The sequence below is a fragment of the Carcharodon carcharias genome, chromosome 12, assembly GCF_017639515.1.
Source record: "Carcharodon carcharias isolate sCarCar2 chromosome 12, sCarCar2.pri, whole genome shotgun sequence".
Taxonomy (NCBI): domain Eukaryota; kingdom Metazoa; phylum Chordata; class Chondrichthyes; order Lamniformes; family Lamnidae; genus Carcharodon; species Carcharodon carcharias.
This window is the reverse complement of record NC_054478.1, coordinates 55,225,087-55,247,467: the sequence shown is the minus strand read 5'-3', so window position 1 is coordinate 55,247,467 and position 22,381 is coordinate 55,225,087. Positions and strand designations below refer to the sequence as shown.

Sequence of the window (22,381 nt, the reverse complement as noted above, 5' to 3'; positions counted from 1 at the left end):
GCCTAATCACAGTGATTGTGTTGTATTGTGTTTAGGTGATGTGCTTGAAATAACTGGAAGCTGGAGCTATGTAGAGACAGTGAGAGGTGGGTGTGAGGGTGGTAACGCTGGAAGATGTGTGGGTTGAGGTGTAATATGGGTGAGCCCTGAGTGCCAGGGATTGCTGATGGGTGAATAATAGGGACATGATGCATTGATCAATGTGAGGTGGTGCAGTAGGTATGAGATGTCCTTTGAAGCTACATTGACAGACTTGATCACCCATATGAGGTGATTAAACTTCTGACACTGCTGCCAGTTCCTCAGGGCCAGATTCTGGAAGTTCATACCCTGGCCATCTGCTCCCATTCCCTTTAGAGGGCAGAGCTTGAGGCCTATTGGCCCCCTGGAATCATGACATCTCTCCTCCAATCGCCCTCCATGACCTCCACTGCCTCATCTGTGAACCACTTATCAGGCAGAAAACAGAGGGTAGGAAGAAACGGATCATTCTCTTTCTTCTCTCTTTCTTCCCTAGTGCATCATTTCTTTGACTTATGAACAAGGACACCCAGGTCCCTTTGGACATCAACATTTATCAATCTCTCACCATTAAAGAAATACTCTGCATTTCTGATTTTCCTACCAAAATCAATAACTTCACATTTTTCCACAATATATTCCATCTGCCATATACTTTCCCATTCACTTAGCCTGTCTAAATTTCCTTGAAGCCTTTTAGCATCCTCCTCAGAACTCACATTCCCAACTAGTTTTGTGTCGTCAATAAACTTGGAATATTACATTTGGTCCCCATATCCAAATCGTCTATTTAGATTGTGAATAGTTGATCCTTGTGGTATCTCACTAGTCAGAGCCTGCCAACCTGAGAATGATCCGTTTATTCCTACTCTCTGTTTTCTGTCTGATAACCCATTCTCAATTAATGCGAGTTTATTTCCCCTAAACCATGTGCTCTAATTTTGTTTACTAACCTCCTGCGTGATTGCATGCCTATGCATTTCACAACTCTATATAAGTGGTTTGCACCTGGTGGGCTGGCTTCATTCAGGACTTTGAGGGTTGTTTCCCTACCTTGCTTCAGGCAGCACTTAAGGTCATCAGCACCACTCTTCGCAGGGGGCACCACATCACTGTTAGGGGGGCTCACAGGCAGGCCCCCACCTACCAGACCAGCCATAAGGCAGGAATGGCTTTTCAGCAGCTGCAGGGCTTGGGGAAGAGGGAGAAGTGGTGTCAGGCAAGAGAAGGGGGCATCCCAGGGTGTGTGCAGGGGCACATGTTGATCTATGCAAGTGGTTTCAAGATGGTGAGGGCTGCAGAGGCTGTCTCCAGAGGGGATGAGGCCAGATGGAGATGTGAGGGTGTGTGAGAGATTGAGTGGTGATAGGAACATAGGAACAGAAGGCCATTCAGCCCGTTGAGCCTCTCTGCCATTCAATATGATTATGGATGATCGAACACTTTTATCCACACTATCCCCATAACCCTTTATGTTATTGTTAATCAGAAATCTATCAATCTCTGCTTTAAACATACTCAATGACTGAGCTTCCACAGTCCTCTGGGGTAGAGAATTCCAAAGATTCACAACCCTCTGAGTAAAGACATTTCTCCTCATCTCGGTCCTAAGTGGCTTCCCCCTTATTTTGAAATTGTGTCCCCTGGTTCTAGACTCCTTAACCAGGAGAAACATCATACCTGAATCTACCCTGTCTATTCCTTTGATTATTTTGTAGGTTTCGATGAGATCATCTCTCATTCTTCAAAACTCTAGAGAATACAGGCCCAGTTTGCCCAATCTCTCTTCATAAGACAGTCCCGCCATCCCTGGAACAAGTCTGCACTCCATCTATGGCAATAAAATCCTTTCTGAAGTAAGGGGACCAAAACTGCACACAGTACTCCAGGTACGGTCTAACCAAGCTTCTATACAATTGAAGCAAGACTTCATTACTCCTGTACTTAACTCCTCTTGCAATAAAGGCTAACATTCTATTAGCCTTCCTAATTGCTTGCTGCACCTGCATGTTAGATTTCAGTGACTTATGGACAAGGACACCCAGGTCCCTTTGTACATCTACACTTTCTAATCTCTTACCATTTAGGAAATATTCTGCACATCTGTTCTTTCTACCAAAGTGGATAACCTCACATTTTGCTACATTATATTCCATCTGCCATGTTCTTGCCCACTCACTAAGTCTGTCCAAATCCTCCTGTAGCCGCATTACATCTTCCTCACAGCACACATTCCTGTCTAGCTTTTTGTCATCTGCAAACTTGGAAATATTACATTTGGTCCCCACATCCAAATCATTGATATACATTATGCACAGCTGGGGTCCAAGTATTGATCCTTGCGGTTCCCCACTAGTCACAGTCTGTTAATGCGAGAATGACCCATTTATTCCGACTCTCTGTTTTCTGCTTGTTAGCCAATCCTTAATTCATGCCAGTATATTGCCTCCTAACGCATGTGTGCATTTATTTTGCTAATCAACCTCCTGTGAGGCACTTTATCAAAAATCTTCTGAAAACCTAAGTACTACATCCATCGACTGTCTTTTACCCATTTTGTTAGTAACATCCTCAAAAAACTCAAACAAGTTTGTCAAACATAATTTCCCATTTGCAAATCCATGCTGACTATGCTCAATCAGATCAAAATTAGCCAAGCATCCCTTGAGCTGGCAGTGAATGAGTTGCCAGTGAATGTGTGATGGCCTTGTGAGTGTAAATTCAGAGTGATGAGACGGTTGCCTTACCCTGACAGCATGGATGAGCTCATTCTCTTTCTGCACTGGATGGCCAACCTCTACTGTGTACTGAGCACCAATACCACTGCCTCCCAAGCTGGAGTGGTGAGATTGCTGCACCTCCTGCGGTCACTGAACTCTTCTTGGCTTTCAGGGCCATGTCTTCACTGGAGCAGTCCTGGGCAGCAAGCATTAAGAACTGTGTGTGCAGCTGCAGTTTGGATATGGTCCCCGGAGTGGGAAAACAGTGAAGTAACAGTTGCCCACCAGCAAGACAGCGTGTTTCCTGTGGCTGCATAAATAATGAGGCGGGAAGAAGATCATATGGTGCGAAAAGCCGCCATTACGGCCAGTGGATAAAATGTCTCTTTTCATGTCTGCTACTACACTTAGTGCAATTCTGGGATGATTCCACTAAAAGAGTATACAGTATGGAGGTCAAAATGCATTCAAATTAACATAATTGAATCTCTGAATTCACTTTTTAAATTATCCATTAAGATTAAAGAGCCAGTGAATAGTTCATGCTCAGCTTGTTCAAAGTTTATAATTATAGTTAAAGAGAAACTCTGGCCACTGAACTACTCTTTTATTTGACTTGTGTAAGGGATAAAATTCAACATAAAGCTGTTCTGTATTTTTACTGAATTCTGTATATCTCCTTATGATATGCACAATCCAGCTTCCGTCTTCTGCAATTTAATATTCAAATTATAGTCATGCATTTTTTGAGTAAAATTTTAAATTAAGTAATATCACACCAAGACCTGATCATTTTGAAGTGTATTCCTCGACAAGATAATTTTACTACTACATATATAAGCACAAAAGAAATATGAGCAGTAGACCATATGGCCCGTCAAGCCTGCTCTGCTGTTCAGTATGACCATAACTTATCCTGACTTCAACTCCATTTTCCTGCCTGCTCCTCATATCCCTTAATTCCCTGAGAGATCAAATGTAATTTTGCATTATGTGATTGCTAGGTTAGTAATAACTTGGGCTAATCACAGTTTTGTAGCAGACAGAAACAGTAAAAGCTTGCAGTTATGAATATATTTGTTATGCTTGCATTGATTAATATAAAAATATTGATGTTATTTTATTTGTCCTATACTAAGAGTATTATTAAATATGCACATTGTTCACATTTAGCTCCTTACATAAATGGACAAGATGATCTTGCTCCATTCCATTCATTGGAGAAACTATACCCACTTCAGAGGACATTAATGATGGATCATGGGCCAAGAATATTGGAGAATATTGTTGTATACAGCTTTGAAAAAATGCCCACAAAGAGGGGATTCATAATTTGTTGCCAAGTGACAATAAGAGAACATTCAATCCATTGTGTTTGTATTGGCTCTTTGTTTTTTTTTAATTCATTCATGGGATGTGGGCTTCGCTGGCTGGACCATCATTTATTGCTCATCCCTAATTGCCCTTGAGAAGGTGGTGGTGAGCTGTCATGTTGAATCGCTTAGTCCATGTGGTGTAGGTACTCCCACAGTGCTGTTAGGAAGGGAGTTCCAGGATTTTGACCCAGCAACAGTGAAGGAACGGCGATATATTTCCAAGTCAGGATGGTGAGTGACTTGGAGGGGAACTTCCAGGTGGTGGTGTTCCCATCTATCTGCTGCCTTTGTCCTTCTAATGGTAGTGGTCTTGAGTTTGGAAGGTGCTGTCGAAGGAGCCTTGGTGAATTCTTGCAGTGCATCTTGTAGATGATACACACTGCTGCTACTGTGCGTCAGTGGTGGAGGGAGTGAATGTTTGTGGATGAGGTGCCAATCAAGTGGGCTGCTTTGTCCTGGACAGTGTCAAGCTTCTTGAGTGTTGTGGGGGCTGCGCTCATCCAGGTGAGTGGGGAGTATTCCATCACACTCCTGACTTGTGCCTTGTAGATGGTGGACAGGCTTTGGCAAGTCAGGAGGTGGGTTATGCGTCACATGATTCCTAGCCTCTGACCTGCTCTTGTAGCCACAGTATTTATATGGTTAGTCCAGTTCTGTTTTTGGTCAATGGTAACCTCCAGGTTGCTGATAATGGGGGATTCAGTGATGGTAATGCCAGTGAACATCAGGGTGCAATGGTTAGATACTCTCTTGTTGGAGATGGCCATTGCCTGACACTTGTGTGGCACGAATGTTACCTGCCACCTGTCAGCCCAAGCCTGGATATTGTCTAGGTCTTGCTGCATTTGAACATGGACTGCTTCAGTATCTGAGCAGTCGCAAATGGTGCTGAACATTGTGCAGTCATCAGTGAACATCCCCAATTCTGACCTTATGATGGAGGGCAGGTTATTGATGAAGCAGCTGAAGATGGTTGGAACATCTAGGAACTCCTGCAGTGATATCCTGGAGCTGAGATGACTGACCTCCAAAAACCACAAACATCTTCCTTTGTTCTAGATATGACTCCAACTGGCGGAGAATTTTCCCCATGATTCCCATTGAATCCAGTTTCAGTAATCGAAAAATAATCCCACTACCACACTCTCAATAACTTTTAATCTTCCTCTACTTTAAATGCAGTGGAAATAGTCTCAATTTCAAATCTCTGTTCATAACCATAGTTTCACTGAATGTTTTGTAGTGTCCTTTCTAAAATGCGACACTCAAAATTGTTCTCAGCACCCTACCTGTGGTCTAACTGATGTTTTGTATTTATACAGCCCAAAATTCTATTCACAGGTACATTTTTAGGCCTTTATTACAGACTCATTTTCAGGGAATTATATATTTGAACCCCTAGGTCTCTACATTCAGCAACAACTGTCAGTATATTTCCATTAAGTGTATGCTCCCATTTCTTGTTTATTTTTCCTCTCAAAATGTATTTGCGCACCCTAATCCCTATTAAATTGCATCTGCCACTGGTCTGCACATTCTACTAACCTGAAATCCTCTTCAATGTTTTTCAAACCTCCTAATTTTATATTGCCATTATTTTTTTACTAAAGTGCAAACCTACCCCCCTCCCCCCCACCCCTGACTCTCTTTCTCTTTCTTTCTCTCTCATGGTATATATAACATGATCAAAAATTATTCCAGCATGCCCTTTGAAAGAGATATCCGATATCCATTCTCCTGCTTTTTCCTCATAGTCCTGCATTTTCTCCCCTTTCAAGTATATATCCAATTCCAGTTTTAAAATTACTATTGAATCTCCTTCCACCACCAGTTCAGGCAGTATATTCCAGATCATAGCAACTTGCAGCAGGAAAAATACTTCTCATTTCTGCTCTTGTACTTTTGTCAATAATCTTAAACCTGTGTCTTTTGGGTACTGACCCTTCTGCCAGTGGAAACAGTTTCTTCTTATCGACTCTAACAAAACCCTCATAATTGTGAACACCTTTCTTCCCCCGCCACATGACAGATGTTCCTCACCCTGGCAGCAATCTAGTAAATTTCTTCTGTACTCTCTCCAAAATCTTGACATCCTTCTTAAATTGTAGTGCTCAACGTGGGAGACAATACTCCAGCTGAGGACTAACCAAAGAGTTGCAAAAGTTTATGTAACTTGCTTGCTTTTGTACTTCTGTTTTTAAAGCCAAGGATCGTTGTGCTCTTTTTACAGCCTTGTTAACTTTTCCTCCCACTTTCAAAGAATTGTGTATGTGAATTCCCAGGTCTCTGTCCCTGCAACACTATTGTTCGTGTAAGGTACCCTATTTTGTTGCAATATATTTTTTGCATATGCAATGTTCAGTTAGAGCACTCAGAAATAATATACTGTAATGCAATGCAAATTGAGTTCAAAGCAGAAGTGTTTGAAAACATGGTCCATGCATCAGTTGAGCAAAATTAATTCTTGTCACCGAGAATCAAAAATCACAATCGTTTCTCCATGATCAGCAATTCATAAAGGCCTGGATTTATTAAGATTGATCAATCCAAGAATACACCAATTAAAATTGTTTTGAGCCACTAACAATGAAACTGTTAAACACGTGTAGGGAAATGGGAACTGTTCAGCAGCTTTTTTACACTACATCAACTATTATCCACAAGAAATTTGCAGTGTCAAAATTACCACAAGCAGATTACCAACTTCTAAGTTTAAATCACACATGGCCCTAATCAGCACTTCTGCATCTCCATCTGCAATACATTCAAAGCACAGACTAACCTGTTGTTAAAATGAATGCAATCCTCAGATCCTAATTTCCATGAGCACCCTATTCCATTCTACCAATTTCTCTACCTTTAATCCATGTTCCTTTTTCCTCTACTGAGGGTTCCCTCCATTGCGATTGACAGGTCCCTTGACTGTATCCATCCCATTTCATACACCAGCTCCCCATCCAGTGGCACCTTCTCATGCAAGTGGACTGATGCAACACTTGACCTTTAGCCCCTCTTTTCCCATTACAGGGTCCCAAACATTCCTTCCATGTAAAACAGCGATTTTCTTGTATCTCTTCCAACTTGGTTCTTGCTCAATTGATAGTACTCTTGTCTTTGTGTAAGAAGGTGGTGGGTCCAAGTCCCATTTCAGAGCAAAAATCAAGGCTGACATTCCAGTGTAATGCTGAAGGAGTGACGCATTGTTGGAGGCAGATTATCCAGTCATTATCATATGCTCTTTGTGAGATCTTGTTATCTGCAGATTGGCTATTGGCTACCATATTTCCAACATTACAATGGCAACCAGACTTTAAAAGTACTTCATTAGCTAGAAGTCACATGGAAATGTCCGGTGGTGATAAAAGTTGCTGTAGAAATGCAAATCTTTCCTTTTTATTGACCAGGATATTGAGGTGAGCTGGGCCCGCTCGCTGTTGCGTAAAATGACGCGGGATGATTTCGGGCGGAACCCCGCGTTATTTCAATTTTCAGGCCGGCGGGTCACAGCCGCATCAGCTGTGTACTTGCTGACCTGTCAACAGCCAACTGAGGCCACTTAAAAAGTAATTCAAGTAATTAATAGACCTGCCCATCCAATCTTAAGGTTGGTGGACAGGCCGGGAACACTGGTAGGCTTTAGAAAAAGCATGAAACCTCACCCATAGGGGGATGAGGTTTCATGAGGATTTTAAAAAATTTAATAAAAATTTGAATAAAAGTGATGGACATGTCCCAACTCACATGACAGTGTCACACGAGGGGACATATCAGGGAAATTTTATTTTTGTCCATTGACCATTTTTAAATTTGGTGCCAATCTCCCTGAGGCAGCACTTAGCTTCAGGGAGATGGAATGTGTTCTTTCGTGCGCGTACGCGAAAGTGCGCACTCCCGGCTTAGGGAAACCCTCCCCCAAACCCCTCCCCCCCCCCACACTGGGAGCACATAGTGTTTCCTGACGGACATCACGCTGGGTGGGCCTTAATTGGCCTGCCCATGTAAAATGACGGCACGTCCCCAAACGGAGATGTGCCTGCACGTGCCCGCTCCTGCACTTCCCCCCGATAGGGGGAGAATTCTTCTCTTTAGTATACTGTATTCACTACTTGCAATATGTGATTTTCCCTCCACTGGGGAGACCAAACACAGATTTGGTGAGCAACTTGCTTAATACCTCTTCAGTTTGCATATGTGACCCTGGGTTATCTTTATCCCATTCCCATTTTGATTTCCCTGTTCTTGCTTGCTTGTTTCATGAAGCTGAGTGCAAGTTCAAGGATCAGCATCTGACCTTTTGATTAGATACTTTTTAGTCCTTTAGCCTCTAGAATTTAAAAACTTTAGATCATGACCACTGCTACAATTTCCTCAGGCAGCAGCTGTTGGTAATTGTTTTATGAACATTAATGCAGTAAAAATTTGCATCTCCTCTGAAACCATCCTTTGTCTCTTTACTTGTCCCATTACTACCAACTTTCTCCTTGAACCATCATCCCTTTTGATAATTAATCATAAAACTTTCCTTTTTTTCTTAATTTACAGTAATTATTATTAGCAAAGAAAAAGTATTGGAGAAATTAATGGGACTTAAAGTTAATAAACCGCTGTGGACTTGTTGGTCTCTGCCCCAAGGTCTTAAAAAAGATGATTGCAGAAATAGTGGATACAGTGGCTTTGATCTGCCAGGACCCCCAAATTCTAGAATGATCTCCATAGAGTGGAAGGTAGCAAATATAACCTCCCTGTTGAAGAAAGGAGAGTGAGTGAAAGCTGGAAATTATAGGGCAGTCAGCCTGGCATTAGACGTAGGGAAATTGTTAAATCTATTATTGAGAATGTGGTAACTGGGCATTTGGAAAATCACGCCATGATTAGAAGGAATCCACATGGTTTTAGGAAAGGATCTTTGCACTTGACAAATCTGTTAGAGCTTTGTGAGGGTGTTTTCAATTCCTCCCATGGCCTTGTCCATCATTCTCTATGTAATCTCCTCCAACCCAAAATTCTCTGAGTGCTTCTCTAATTCTGGCCTCTAGTGTATTCCAAATTATAATTGCTCCACCCTTGGTGGCTGTGTCTTCAGTCCAAGCTTTGGCATTCTTTCCCTACACCTTTCCATCTCTCTACCTCACTTTCCTTTAAGACTTCCCTTAAAACTACCTCTTTGACAAAGTTTTTGGTCATCTGACCTCATATCTCCTTAAGTGCCTCAGTGTCATACTTATTTTTATAATACCTCTATGAAGCAGCTTGGGATGTTTCATAACATTAAAGGTAAATGTGAAGGTAAATATGAAGGTAGCACCTCCTTTAGCTAGTATCACCACCATCAACACCCCTTCGACCTTCTGTTTATGACATATTTTGCAATCTCTCCTTTGCCTCCACCTATCACTGGCCTTCTATCCAGCTTCACCTGTCCCACCCCCCTTAAACAGTATATATTTCACCACATTTTTATTTCTCTTTAGTTCTGAAGAAGAGTCATATGGACTCGAAATGTTAACCCTATCATTCTCTCCACAGATGTTGTCAGACCTGCTGAGTTTTTCCAGCAATTTCTGTTCTTGTTTCAGTGAATGTTTATAATCCCGGAAGGCTTTAATAAGGTGCCACACAAAATGTTGTCACAGAAGATTATGGTTCGCAAGGTTGGGATAATATATTCACATGGCTTGAGGTTTGTTTAATGGACAGAAAACAGAGAGTAGGAATAAACATGTCATTTTCAGGATGACAGAGTGTAACTAGTGGAATGCCACAGAGATTAATACTTGCAATTTTCATTTTATATCAATGATTTAGATGAAGGAACCAAATGTAATGTATCTAAGTTTGCTGATGATACAAAGCTAGGTGTGAAAATAAACTGTGAGGAGATTGAAAGTGCAAACAAGTATAGACAGACCCATTGATTAGATAGCCCTAGATAAGAAGTTTAGATAAGGTGACAGAAGGAATAAAATGTGGGGAAGTATAAAATGATCTGCTTTGGCAGGAGGCATGGGAAAATAGAATATTTTTAAAAGGTGAGAAACCAGTAAGTGTTGGTATACGAGGGGATTTGGATGTCCTTGTACATTGAATGACAACAAGTTAACATGAAGGTTCAGCAAGCGATCAGGAAGGCCAATGCTTTGTTAGCTTTATCACAAGAGAGTTGGAGTATATGTGTAAGGGAATCTTGTGCAATTGTATAGTTCTTCGGTGAGTTCACACCTGGAGTACCGTGTACAGTTTTGGTCTCCAAGGAAGGATATATTTGTCTTAGAGGGGGTGCGCCAAAAGTTAATTAAATTGATTCTGACATGAGAGGACTGTCCTAGGAGGAGAGATCGAGTAGAATAAGCCTATATTCTCTGGAGTTTAAAAAATGAGGTGATATAATTGAAACATATGTTACAGATACAAAATAGGATTGTTATGTTTTGGGACTGTCTCTTAAATTTAGGCTAAAATGGAGGAATGAATGGGATCATGTGACCTGTTCCGAATTCCATCCAACAACGGACTTGGGTGGTTTGGTTGTTAAAGGTTGAAGGGTTGGTTTATTGGGAAGAAGGTGCAAGATGTTCACACCAGTAGGCAATGCAAGAGCATCGGTGATGACTGCGGGTAGGCTGCTATGCCTGGATTTTCACTCCCGATTCAGGGAAATCTCCCGACTCTGCCAACCTGAATAAGGAGAAACTGCCCCGAAATGCTGGATTTTTGCTCTGGCTGGGAGGATGCACAGTGGAGTGGGGCCCTCAGACCCCTGAAGCAGTATCGAAATGGAGGCGAGCCCAGTGTGGGTTATGCAATTCAGTTCAGGTTTAAATGCCAGCTTCGCATCAACTGTCAAAATCCTAACACTGATAAAGAGGTAAGAATAATGATCTGCAGGTGAGACTGATACCATAGGAATATTAGAAAAATAAGTGGGGTATCTTAAATCCTAACCACAGAATATACTTACATGAATACTATGACTGTCCAATATTTGGGGCATTTAATCCTGAATGATTTGACGATACTACAGAACTGATAAGTTCCTCCGGTGCAGGACTAAATAATACAAAAGCTAAGTACTGCGATGCTGGATATGTGAAATACAAGCAGAAACCGAGTTAACATTTCAGTTTGAGAACTCTGTTTCTCTCTCCACGGATTGTGTTTGACCTGCCCAGCATTATCAGCGTTTTCTGTTTTTATTATGCAAGTGGAGCTGATCTGCTTTACACAGGCTACTTTCGCATTTTGATACGCTCCATCATGTCAGCATTCAGCTGGTTATCAATTCAATGATGGACATTGCACAAAATAATTGTAATGGCAGTGCAGTCGAGAGTGGCCGAATTCAATTTCAGTATATTTAAAAGTGAAGTTGAACTGTGCTGTCTGCATATAGACCCGGTTTTCCAAATTCTCTTGAACCTTATACCCACCGGTTTGTAAATCACTGGATTAATATATTATTGGGAATAGGCAGTTAAGAGAACACAGTACCCTGTTGCTAAACTTGCAACCCATTATAACAGGAGTAACTTAAACTCAGCAAGGAATGCCACCTTTAACCAACACCTTTGAGTATATATTTCTTCTTCAGCTACACTTTCTGGTCTGTCAGTCCTGCCTATTTAGCCCCTCTCCCAGACATGTTATCTAATTAGAATTGCATTAAAAACTGCTGAATGTTTTAATGATTTTACTAATGCCCATATTTTTTTTATGGTGAAGCGATCACTTACTAAGTCTCATTGAAAGGTGTACCGTGTGTCTGGAAGGTAACCACCAGCCAAGGGTTTGAAAGTTAAAAGCAAAAACCTGCGGCTGCTGGAAATCCAAAACAAAAACAACAATAGCTGGAAAAACTCAGCAGGTCTTGCGAGGAGCACAGTTAACGTTTGACTCTTCAACAGAACTAAGGAAAAATAGATGAGTGGTGAAATATAAACTGGTTAAAGGGGGGTGGGGGGGCGGTTGGGACAAGAAGAGCTGGATAGAGGGCCAGTGATAGGTGGAGATAACCAAAAGATGTCACAGACAAAAGGACAAAGAGGTGTTGAAGGTGGTGAAATTATCTAAAGGAATGTGCTAATTAAGGGTAGAAAGCAGGACGAGCAAGGTACAGATAGCCCTAGTGTGGGTGGGGTGGGGTGAAGGAATTGATAAAGGCTAAAAGGTAGAGATAAAGTACTAGATGGAAATACATTTAAAAATAATAGAAATAGGTGGGAAAAGAAAAATCTATATAAATTTTTGGAAAAAACAAAAAGGAGGGGGAAAATTGGAAAGGGGGTGGGGATGGAAGAGAGAGTTCATGATCTAAAATTGTTGAACTCAATATTCAGTCCAGAAGGCTGTAAAGTGCCTAGTTGGAAGATGAGATGCTGTTCCTCCAGTCTGCGTTGAGCTTCACTGGGACAATGCAGCAAGCCAAGGATGAACATGTGGGCATGACAGCAGGGTGGAGTGTTGAAATGGCCATCAACAGCAAGGTCTGGGTAATGCGTGTGGACAGGCCAAAGGTGTTCTGCAAAGTGGTCACCCAGTCTGCATTTGGTCTCTCCAATGTAGAAGAAACCGCATTGGGAGCAACGAATGCAGTAGACTAAGTTGAGGGAAGTGCAAGTGAAATGCTGCTTCACTTGAAATCAGTGTTTGGGCTCTTGGATGGTGAGGAGAGGGGAAGTGAAGGGGCAGGCGTTGCATCTTCTGCGGTTGCATGGCAAGGTGCCATGGGAGAGGGTTGAGGTTTAGGGGGTGATAGAGGAGTGAATCAGGGTGTCAAGGAGGGAATGATCCCTATGGAATGCCACTGGGGGGGGGGGGGGGGGGGGGGGGGTGTGAGAGGAAGATGTGTTTGGTGGTAGCATCATGCTGGAGTTGGCAGAAAGTTACTTACACAGCTACCTCGACTACAGTTCCTCATATCCCGCTTCCTATAAGGACTCCATCCCATTCTCTCAGTTCCTTCGCCTCCGTCACATCTGTTCTGATGATGCCACTTTCAAAAACAGTTCCTCTGACATGTCCTCCTTCTTCCTTAACTGAGGTTTTCCACCCACGGTGGTTGACAGGGCCCTCAACTGTGTCCGGCCCATTTCCTGTGCATCCGCCCTCACGATTTCTTCTCCCTCCCAGAAACATGATAGGGTCCCCTTTGTCCTCACTTATCATTCCACCAGCTTCCGCATTCAAGGCATCATCCTCTGCCATTTCCCCCAACTCCAGCATGATGTTACCACCAAACACATCTTCCTTTCAGCCCCCCAGTGGCACTCTGTAGGGATTGCTCACTCCGTGACACCCTGGTCCACTCCTCCATCATCCCCTAGAAATCAAGCCCCTCCCACGGCACCTTCCCATGCAACTGCAGAAGATGCAACACCTGCCCCTTCATTTCCTCTCTCCTCACCGTCCAAGGGCCCAAACACTCATTTCAAGTGAAGCAGCACTTCACTTGCACTTCCCTCAATTTAGTCTACTGCATTCGTTGCTCCCAATGCGGTTTCCTCTACATGGGAGAAACCAAATGTAGACCTTTGGTCTGTCCGCAAGCATCACCCAGACCTCCCTGTTGCTTGCCATTTCAACACTCCACCCTGCTCTCATGCCCACATGTCCGTCCTTGGCTTGCTGCATTGTTCCAGTGAAGCTCAACACAAACTGGAGGAACATCACCTCATCTTCCAGCTAGGCACTTTACAGCCTTCCGGACTGAATATTGAGTTCAACAATTTTAGTTCATGAACCCTCTCCTCCATCCCCACCCCCTTTCCGATTTTACCCCTCTTTGTTTTTTCCAATAATTTATATAGATTTTTCTTTTCCCACCTATTTCCATTATTTTTAAATGTATTTCCATCCATCGTTTTATCTCTACCTTTTAGATTGTTCGATTCCTTCACCCCACCCCACATCCACTAGGGCTATCTGTACCTTGCTCCTCTTGCTTTCTACCCTTAATTAGCACATTCCTTTAGATAATATCACCACCTTCAACACCTCTTTGTCCTTTTGTCTGTGACATCTTTTGGTTATCTCCACCTACCACTGGCCCTCTATCCAGCTCTTCTTGTCCCAACCCCCTCGCCCCTTAAACCAGCTTATATTTCACCCCTTTTCTATTTTACCTTAGTTCTGTTGAAGAGTCATGCAAACTCGAAACCTTAACTGTGCTCCTCTTCACAGATGCTGCCAGACCTGCTGAGTTTTTCCAGGTATTTTTGTTTTTGTTAAGGGTTTGAAAGTGCCGATTATGGTATTCTCTGACCAGGCTGGCTGGAAACTTCGCAAGGACACATCTGAAACTTTTTGATCGACAACATCTCCTTCGGTTCGGGCTCTTCAATTTATTCATAAATCTTTTGCTTTGTTTTAGAGAGAGAGAGAGAAAGAGAGAGAGAAAAAAGTGTGAAAATTGATCTGTGATTAATCCACATCGCATTTGGCTTTGCCCTGGACTCGTTACGTCAGTGGATTTTGTTGCAGTCCATGATCAGCGATTGCTGCAGGTGTCTGTTCAAAGCGTTTGCTCCTGTCGAGCCATGGTGAACACAGAGGGCTGAAGCTAAGTAAGGCTGGCACTACAGTCAGCGCCTGAGGAGATCCGAGCTGAAGGAAAGTCTTTTTTTCTAGTATTTATTTTAGGCATTGTATCGACTGCTATTTCGTATTATCCTGTCTATATATATATATATATAGATAATATTTACATAATATTCCACCATTACTTCTAAAAGTCAAGCATTACTGGATTCTGCTTCTCGGATATTCCGAAGAAAGCGTCTAATCGCGGCATTGCTGTGCATCGTCATGGTGCTCTTCCTCCTTGTGGTTATCCCAGTTCTGGTCCACAGTGCGAGAGTTGCCGCTCACTATGAGATGCTGGGAACATGCAGGATGATCTGCGACCCTTACAACCCCAAAGCCAGCAGCCCGGCTGTGGAGGTTATGCGGGATTTTAGTGCCATCGCTCCACCACCCTTCATCCAAGGACCGAAAGGAGAACCTGGGCGAATAGGAAAGCCCGGACCAAGGGGTCCTCCAGGAGAGGCCGGTCCCCCGGGTCCAAGGGGGCCACCGGGGGAAAGGGGTGACCTAGTGAAGGCTGGTTTTCCGGGGCTGACTGCTTCAGGAGGGCCGGTCACAGGAGCACTGAGCAGTACCGCGTTCAGTAGCCCTAAGATCGCGTTTTATGTCGGGTTAAAAAGCCCCCATGAAGGATATGAAGTGCTTAAGTTTGATGATGTGGTCACAAATTTAGGAAACTACTATGACTCCACCACTGGAAAGTTTACATGTGCTGTGCCCGGGATCTACTTCTTCACGTATCACGTCCTCATGAGAGGAGGGGATGGGACCAGCATGTGGGCTGACCTGTGCAAAAACGGCCAGGTGAGTGAGTCAGAGCTTGGTTCTCCAAACCGGCGGGCAGCGACTTTCTGTACTTGTACTGAGCGATGTGCCGAGCAGCCATAAATAACCGAGTAAGAGCGCTTACTAGAAAGAGCTATATTTAAACAGTTCAGAATGAAATTAATTTGGAGTCAACTCATTTCACTGCACCTGAGAAGGTGTTTATGAAGAAAGTTCGTGAACTCATCGTGTATTCCATATTTACCTTTCATGTTGGTTTGCAGAATGCCATGACAATATTTTTTAACCAGTTCAACTTGCTGCTCCTTTCAGTCCCAACTAACCCGCCTCTCCATGTCAGATGGCGAATGAAAGTTTCACCAGCTTGCAGCACCCTGCACCAACTTTCAGATGAGTGTTGGAGGTGGCGGATCTGACTGAATAAATCAGCCAAATTTCGGCCACTTGAAGTAATAATTTTTCGACCTTTTGTTGTTGTTGTTTAGGTTCGTGCCAGTGCGATAGCCCAGGACGCCGACCAGAATTATGATTACGCCAGCAACAGTGTGGTTCTTCACCTGGACTCTGGAGATGAAATTTATATTAAACTAGACGGCGGAAAAGCACACGGCGGCAACAATAACAAATACAGCACTTTCTCCGGTTTCATTCTATATCCCGATTAAGTGACATGGATTAGATATTCGGAATATAAATGAGATATTATGTAACGGCGTTTACATGTCAATGTCAGTTTGTCTATGGTTATTTACATTCTCCTTCAGACTGTTTTTGTTCTGAATGCGAACGTGTGCTTGTTCGTGTAGGGCATATCCGTCAATGAAGCGTGCTTGGCACATGGCGCAAGGCTTAGTAAAAGTGCAATACATCCGACAACTTCTGCAAGGGCAGCTCTTGGGAAGAATAGGATGTGCTGCAAACTTGGATTTACTCATCCAAAAGCAAAATACTGCGAATGCTGGAAACCTGAAATAAAAACAGAAAACGTTGGAAAAACTCAGGAGCCTGATGAAAGGTCAACCAGCCCAAACGTTAACTCTTGTTTCTCTCTCCTCAGATGCTGCCCGACCTGCTGAGTATTTCCAACGTATTTCTGTTTTTATTTAGGGTTTGTCCATCTCTGGTGGACATACTGCAAGTCCTGAGTTTTGTGTGATGACACACACTATTGGGAACATACTGCCGCTGTTGCACATGAAGAACCTATCATATTACAATCCAAGCTTTTGATGTATTGGTACAACATTAAATGCTATTTTCTACAGTACTTTGCTCTGGTCCTTTATATGTACTGAAAGTAGCTGAATAAATTGCAGATTGCTGCTATTTAAGTTGCAACATTTAGTTTTCAGTGTTCAGCCAGGATTTTCTGGCATATAAGTAATGCAGAGAACTGGTCTCATGGACTACTTTGATAATTGTATCTCTTGTCTTCCTTAGGCCGGCAATATGTTTTTACAAATGTTTATCACACACCTCAACAGCGGCTTCACCTCTGATGTATAAGTGTAATTTCTGAAGATGGTCTTATTGTGAAATTCTAACCACGTGCTTTATTAATCAAGTGGCATTTTAAATTATGACTAAAGGTTAACATGGCCATGTCACCAATGTTTAAGGCCAAGTTAGACGGACTCTTTATTGACAAAGGAGTCAAAGTGTATAGGGGGTGGGCAGGAATACAGTGCTGAGGCCACAATCAGAGCAACCATGATCTTATCAAATCGCTTCCTCCTGCTCCTAATTCGTATGTTCATGTGTCCAGAATGATTAAAAGCTTGCAACTCGTTATTATCAATAACAAGGCTGTTCAACCCTAGCCATTGAGAGTTTTTCAGAAAAATATCCCCATACATTGAACATGGTGCTTGGCCTAAATAGCCAAGTGGTTATGGTACTGGGTTTGTAATCACAAGATCAAGAGTTCAAATCTCACAATGGCAAACTATGAAACAATGTAACTTCATCTGAAACAGATGGAAACGGGTTTGTACTCAAAAGAGTTACATTGAACATGGTGATATCTTACAGCTGTTTATTTTCACAGAAATGAGTATTACTAATGCTCTTGTTTTATTTTACAATTCTCTTCCACTTATTTTAGATATAAAGAAAGCAAATCTATGCAGCAACTTGTGTTATTAGTTGTAGGATTGTACATTTGATACCTATACAAGCAGAAAGAAAGCTTTAGTTTCACTGGCATTCACGTTAAAGCTTCATCAGGCCAGTAGTCTGCCCATGACAGAAGTGATCTGAAAATAGCATCCATATTGTGAGGATTTTAATAAAGTTGTACGTTTTATATAATGATAAATCTTCCCAATATATCAGCTTTAACAGAGAATAGGAATTTATCTTAAAGCTGGTTCAGCTAAAATGAACTGTACCAGCATCAGTTTCATTCAGTTCTCAATTTTGATTTAAAAAATCCAATATATCTAGGGAGACAGAGAGAGAGGGAGAGTGAAAACTAAAGCACTAACTCTTCTTCAATGTTCAAAAATGAATATTGACATACGAGGTCTTTTCTGGGGCAGTTTAGAAATCTAAGGAGATATCATTGTGCTTTATTCTGGTGCAAAGGAAAACTGTTTGTACTTTTAACAAAGGCCTGAGCATTCCCTGTGGTGAAAGGCCAATGAAGATTCATTGCAAGGGAATTGGTGTTCACATTAAAAATACAAATTTCAGCCTGAGCTTCTTAAATCTGTATTCCCTGCTACAGGCGGCTTCCTCCAATTCTCATTCACCGCTGCATATGTGTCTGCTGGGGTGTCAAGAGCTAAAAGGATGATGGATTGATGAGGCTTGTGAAAGAGAAGAGTTGCGTGACAGTTAGCCCTGACAGTGATGTATGTATCCTCACATTATCAATGTCATGCCGGGGATTTAGGAAAGCTTGCCGAGCGCCCCACTTTTTACTTGCTGTCATGTTGCTAATTATCACGTCGGATAACATTCACAAAGACATATTGCTGGTGACAATGACACCAGACACAATCGGCAAAAAAAACGAGATGAATCAATTTAAAATATGGTTTACCGGAGGTTAATGTTTCACATTCTTTCTCATAGTTACAACATTAAAACATTAAATTGCAGCATCTGTACCATTAATTATATGTAAAATGTATTTGAAGAGTTGTCAGGGTTTTTCAATCAATACATCCAATTGATTGACTGCAATCTCGAGACTTTTCAGTCTGTAGAAAGGAGAAGCCCGCGGCATTAACATTAACCTTAGAACATTAATTAAACTTAAAGAAATAACTCAGTTTACTTTATCAGCTTTCATTGGAGCAGCTACACTGATGAATAAGTAATTAATGTTGATTTATGATTGGTAGATTTGATGAACACAGCTTCAAATCCATGTATTAGATTTCCATGATTTATAACTAGTAGTGGAATTAAAATGATATGGTGATTGCTTTGTAAAATTAGCTTTAAACAATGTAAGGCCAAAACTTTCTACATAAATGAAAAAGTGGTGAACTGCTTTTTTCTCTGGCCCACTAATAAAATTGCAGGAACGTACCGTTTGAAGATGTGTAATTTCTGAGAAAATGGTTTCATTAGCTACAAAAAGAAAAAAATATCATTGCTAAAGTAGTTGGTGAGTCAGTTTACATGTTAAAAGTTTATTCATTGTGCTGTGAGTGAACACATGTACTGTGTGTGGGTTCCCCTGATAAAAAAAAAAACAGTTTTGTGAGAAATAGATTGGTACCAAACTCAGAAGCCAGTTTTTTGGGGATATTTTAGACTATCACTCTTTGAAAATAAATGGAAAATAAAATTAGGCTGAGTGCAAAATGGACTACTGATTCGTTATTGTCTGTTTTGTGCTCATACCCAATACAAATGTATTTCCTTAGGTAGGTTTACATTTGGCTAGCAGCTGGAGGTACAAAATCTGTACTCTGGAACAGGCACACTGACATAGATCTTGTGCAATGTAAATCACCTTTAAGTATGGCAATGCTTGTTGATATGTATCAGACACCTAGGTAAGTTTTACAAAAGCAATTCACTGTACACAAGGGAGCTTGTTGAATTATTTGGGAGTGAATGCTTGGAAGGCACCAAAACTTAAAAGCAAGTGGAGAATCTGGTCTGGACTGTATTATTCAGATGTTCTATGATGCGTCTGATACAGTAAATATCCACGCAAATGACCTGTGCAAAAGTATAATAATATATGTTTTTCCCATAAAATGTAAATGCTTCTAAGTTGTCAAGTGCAAAGAGGGCAGAAGCTGGGGTACTGGTTCTTCACTTCTTTGCCTAACTCTCCAGAACCAGAATTGGAACCAAGGCCAGAAATTTTCTATTGGCGAGTTGGGCTCGGGGCCCGCTTGCTGACACGAAAATGACACAGGATGATGTTGGGGGGAATCCCCAACATCATCCCACCCCATTTAAATCTTCAGGAAGGCAGGGGCACAGCAAAATCAGCTGTCCACCTGCCGACCTGTTAATGGTCAAAAACTTCAATAAACTTTATGTGATATTTATTAACATGTCCCATCTCATGTGACACTGTCTCAGGGAAATGTGCGCTCTTTTGCGCGCATGTGTGAAAGAGCGCACTTTGACAGTTGGGGAATCCCTCTCCCCCTAAACAGCAAGTGCATAGTGCTTCCTGTTAGGTGGCCCACCCATTCAAAATGGCAGCGGGGCCTGGTCGGCAGCAGCAATCGGCTGCCCGCCCGCCACCGAGCCTTTGGGGCCCACTCGACCATCAAGGTCAAACTTCTGCCCCAAGTGTTTGTTGGGTATTAAACAGAATAAAATCAACCTCATTGTGACTCTTTTTTATCTATCTTTTTCCCAAAAATGAAAAAAATGGAGGAAAATTTAACTCCTAGACCTTTGGTTACTTCATAAATACATCGGTCATGTTATGCAATTACAGCATCATAAATTTAAAATCCGTTAATTAGTATTCTGATTAACAACTATATTCCTGTTTTTGCATTAAGATATCAATGAAGCATTCTGCTAGCAATGTTAGAACATTACAGAACTATTTCCTCTATTGCAGTTATTTTTATAAAGGAATAAAAGAAAAATAACTAATTTTAAATATCATACAATGGGTCAGAATCTTAATAAAACAAGCACATGTTCACTTAAACAATAGTTCTAATTAAAACAATATATGTCCAATGTTAGATGTTGTAATAATGATTATTTCATGTTGCTAAGTGACCAGTATGTCTTCTAGAAGAATGAAGATACATTACCTCGAGGGTATATTGCCAAATTGAAAGAGAATATAAATATGCACTGAAAATGTCACTTTAACAAACAGCTAGAGTTCAAGACAGCTAAAATGTGCTCATTGACCTGGATGTTGGATTATGTGTTATTTCTGAGAATGTCAAACCTTCAAATTACGGATGAAAAGAAATGAACATGACTTACTGAAATGCTACGACTGTCAGAATTTTATGTGAGCATCAGGTATTATGGCATTATAGCTTTAACACTTCTGTTTTATATACACTGGTACAGAGCTGCACGACCTTTGATGACAACCTTCTGGATAAGGGCATTTCTTTCTGAATGTTGTACGTTTCTTGGCTCTACATGCTGACTAAGGACTTTCCGGTTTTCAATGCCCTGCATCCCCCTACCCCTAAAACTGCCAGCTAATTCCTGCAATATGCAGCAATCATAGCCCACCCAACCTGATAACAGCAAACCTAAGAAGGTGAACCAAGAATTACTTAGCAACAACTTATATTTATATAGCACTTTTAATATAACGTAACATCCCAAGATGCTCACAGGAGTATTATAAAACAAAATTTGACACTGGGCCACAGAAGGAGATATTAGGGCAGATGGCCCAGAGTTTGGTCAAAAAGGTAGGTTTTAAGGAGCCATCATAAAGGAGGTAGAGAGGTGGAGGGGTGGAGAAACCTTAAATTCTAGAGCTTAGGGCCTTGGTTGTTGAAGGCATGGCCACCAATACAGGCCATGTATCCTTTACCTGAAACCCTCAGGGCCATTTGCGTTTCAGATTTCAGATAATTTTGATTTTTGGATACTGTATATAGGTCTAGACCTACTTACATTACAATGGCTGAAGCATAGGCTATCTAATCTGAAGTAAATAAAATGGCTAGAAAAATAAGACATACCACTAAATAATAAATACAGGGTGCAGTTGGTGAGACTCATGTCAGCTTGGGTCATGACGGCTCAGGTCACAGACTTCCCGCACTAAAAGTTGATGAGGTTAAAAAAAGTGCAGTTTTTAAATGTCTTTGGTCCTCTGATCTATGGCCAAAATTTTGACGTCGGCGTGCAGGGGTGGACTCGTTTACGTTGGGCGTGCATCCCGACGTCACCATGCGTCATTTAGATCTTTCGTTCAGTGGGCGGGTGCTGGAAGTGGCTGCACACCCGCTGAACTGTCAAAGGCCTGTTAAGGCCATTAGAAAACTCATTTAGATAATTAACAGGGCTGCCTTAAGGCTGGCTGGCAGGCAAAGAGCCCAAGTGGCCTTTGCGTTTTTCAGGAAACCTCATCCGTGGGCGGGATGATGTTTCCTGAAGGTTTTATTAAATAAATAAATATTTTTTGCACAATTCATTAACATGTCCCAACTCATGTGACACTGTCACATGAGGGGACATGTCTAAATAATTTTTAACTTTATTATTTCTGAACTCTAATGTACTTGATCTCCCAGAGGCAGCTTCATGCCTCAGGGAGATTTCCGCGCTCTTTCGAGCGCATGCATGACTGTCCCTCCTCTTACTGCCTGCATAGGTAGCGCTGAGCACTACCAATTGATCATCACACTGGGCAGGCCTTAGTTGGCACACCCACATAAAATGGCTGCGCACAGCTAATTGCAGGCGGCGATCGGCTCTGCGCCC

General features: G+C 41.8%; 1 protein-coding gene across 1 annotated transcript; it reads left to right on the top strand.

Annotated features, from left to right (window-relative positions):
• The first annotated feature begins 14,896 nt into the window (after nt 1-14,896).
• On the top strand, nt 14,897-16,146 carry c1ql2 (complement component 1, q subcomponent-like 2). Its single transcript, XM_041201398.1, has 2 exons — nt 14,897-15,499; nt 15,967-16,146. The coding sequence occupies exons 1-2, from the start codon at nt 14,918-14,920 to the stop codon at nt 16,144-16,146; spliced, it is 762 nt and encodes a 253-aa protein (XP_041057332.1). The 5' UTR covers nt 14,897-14,917.
• The last annotated feature ends 6,235 nt before the right edge of the window (nt 16,147-22,381 follow it).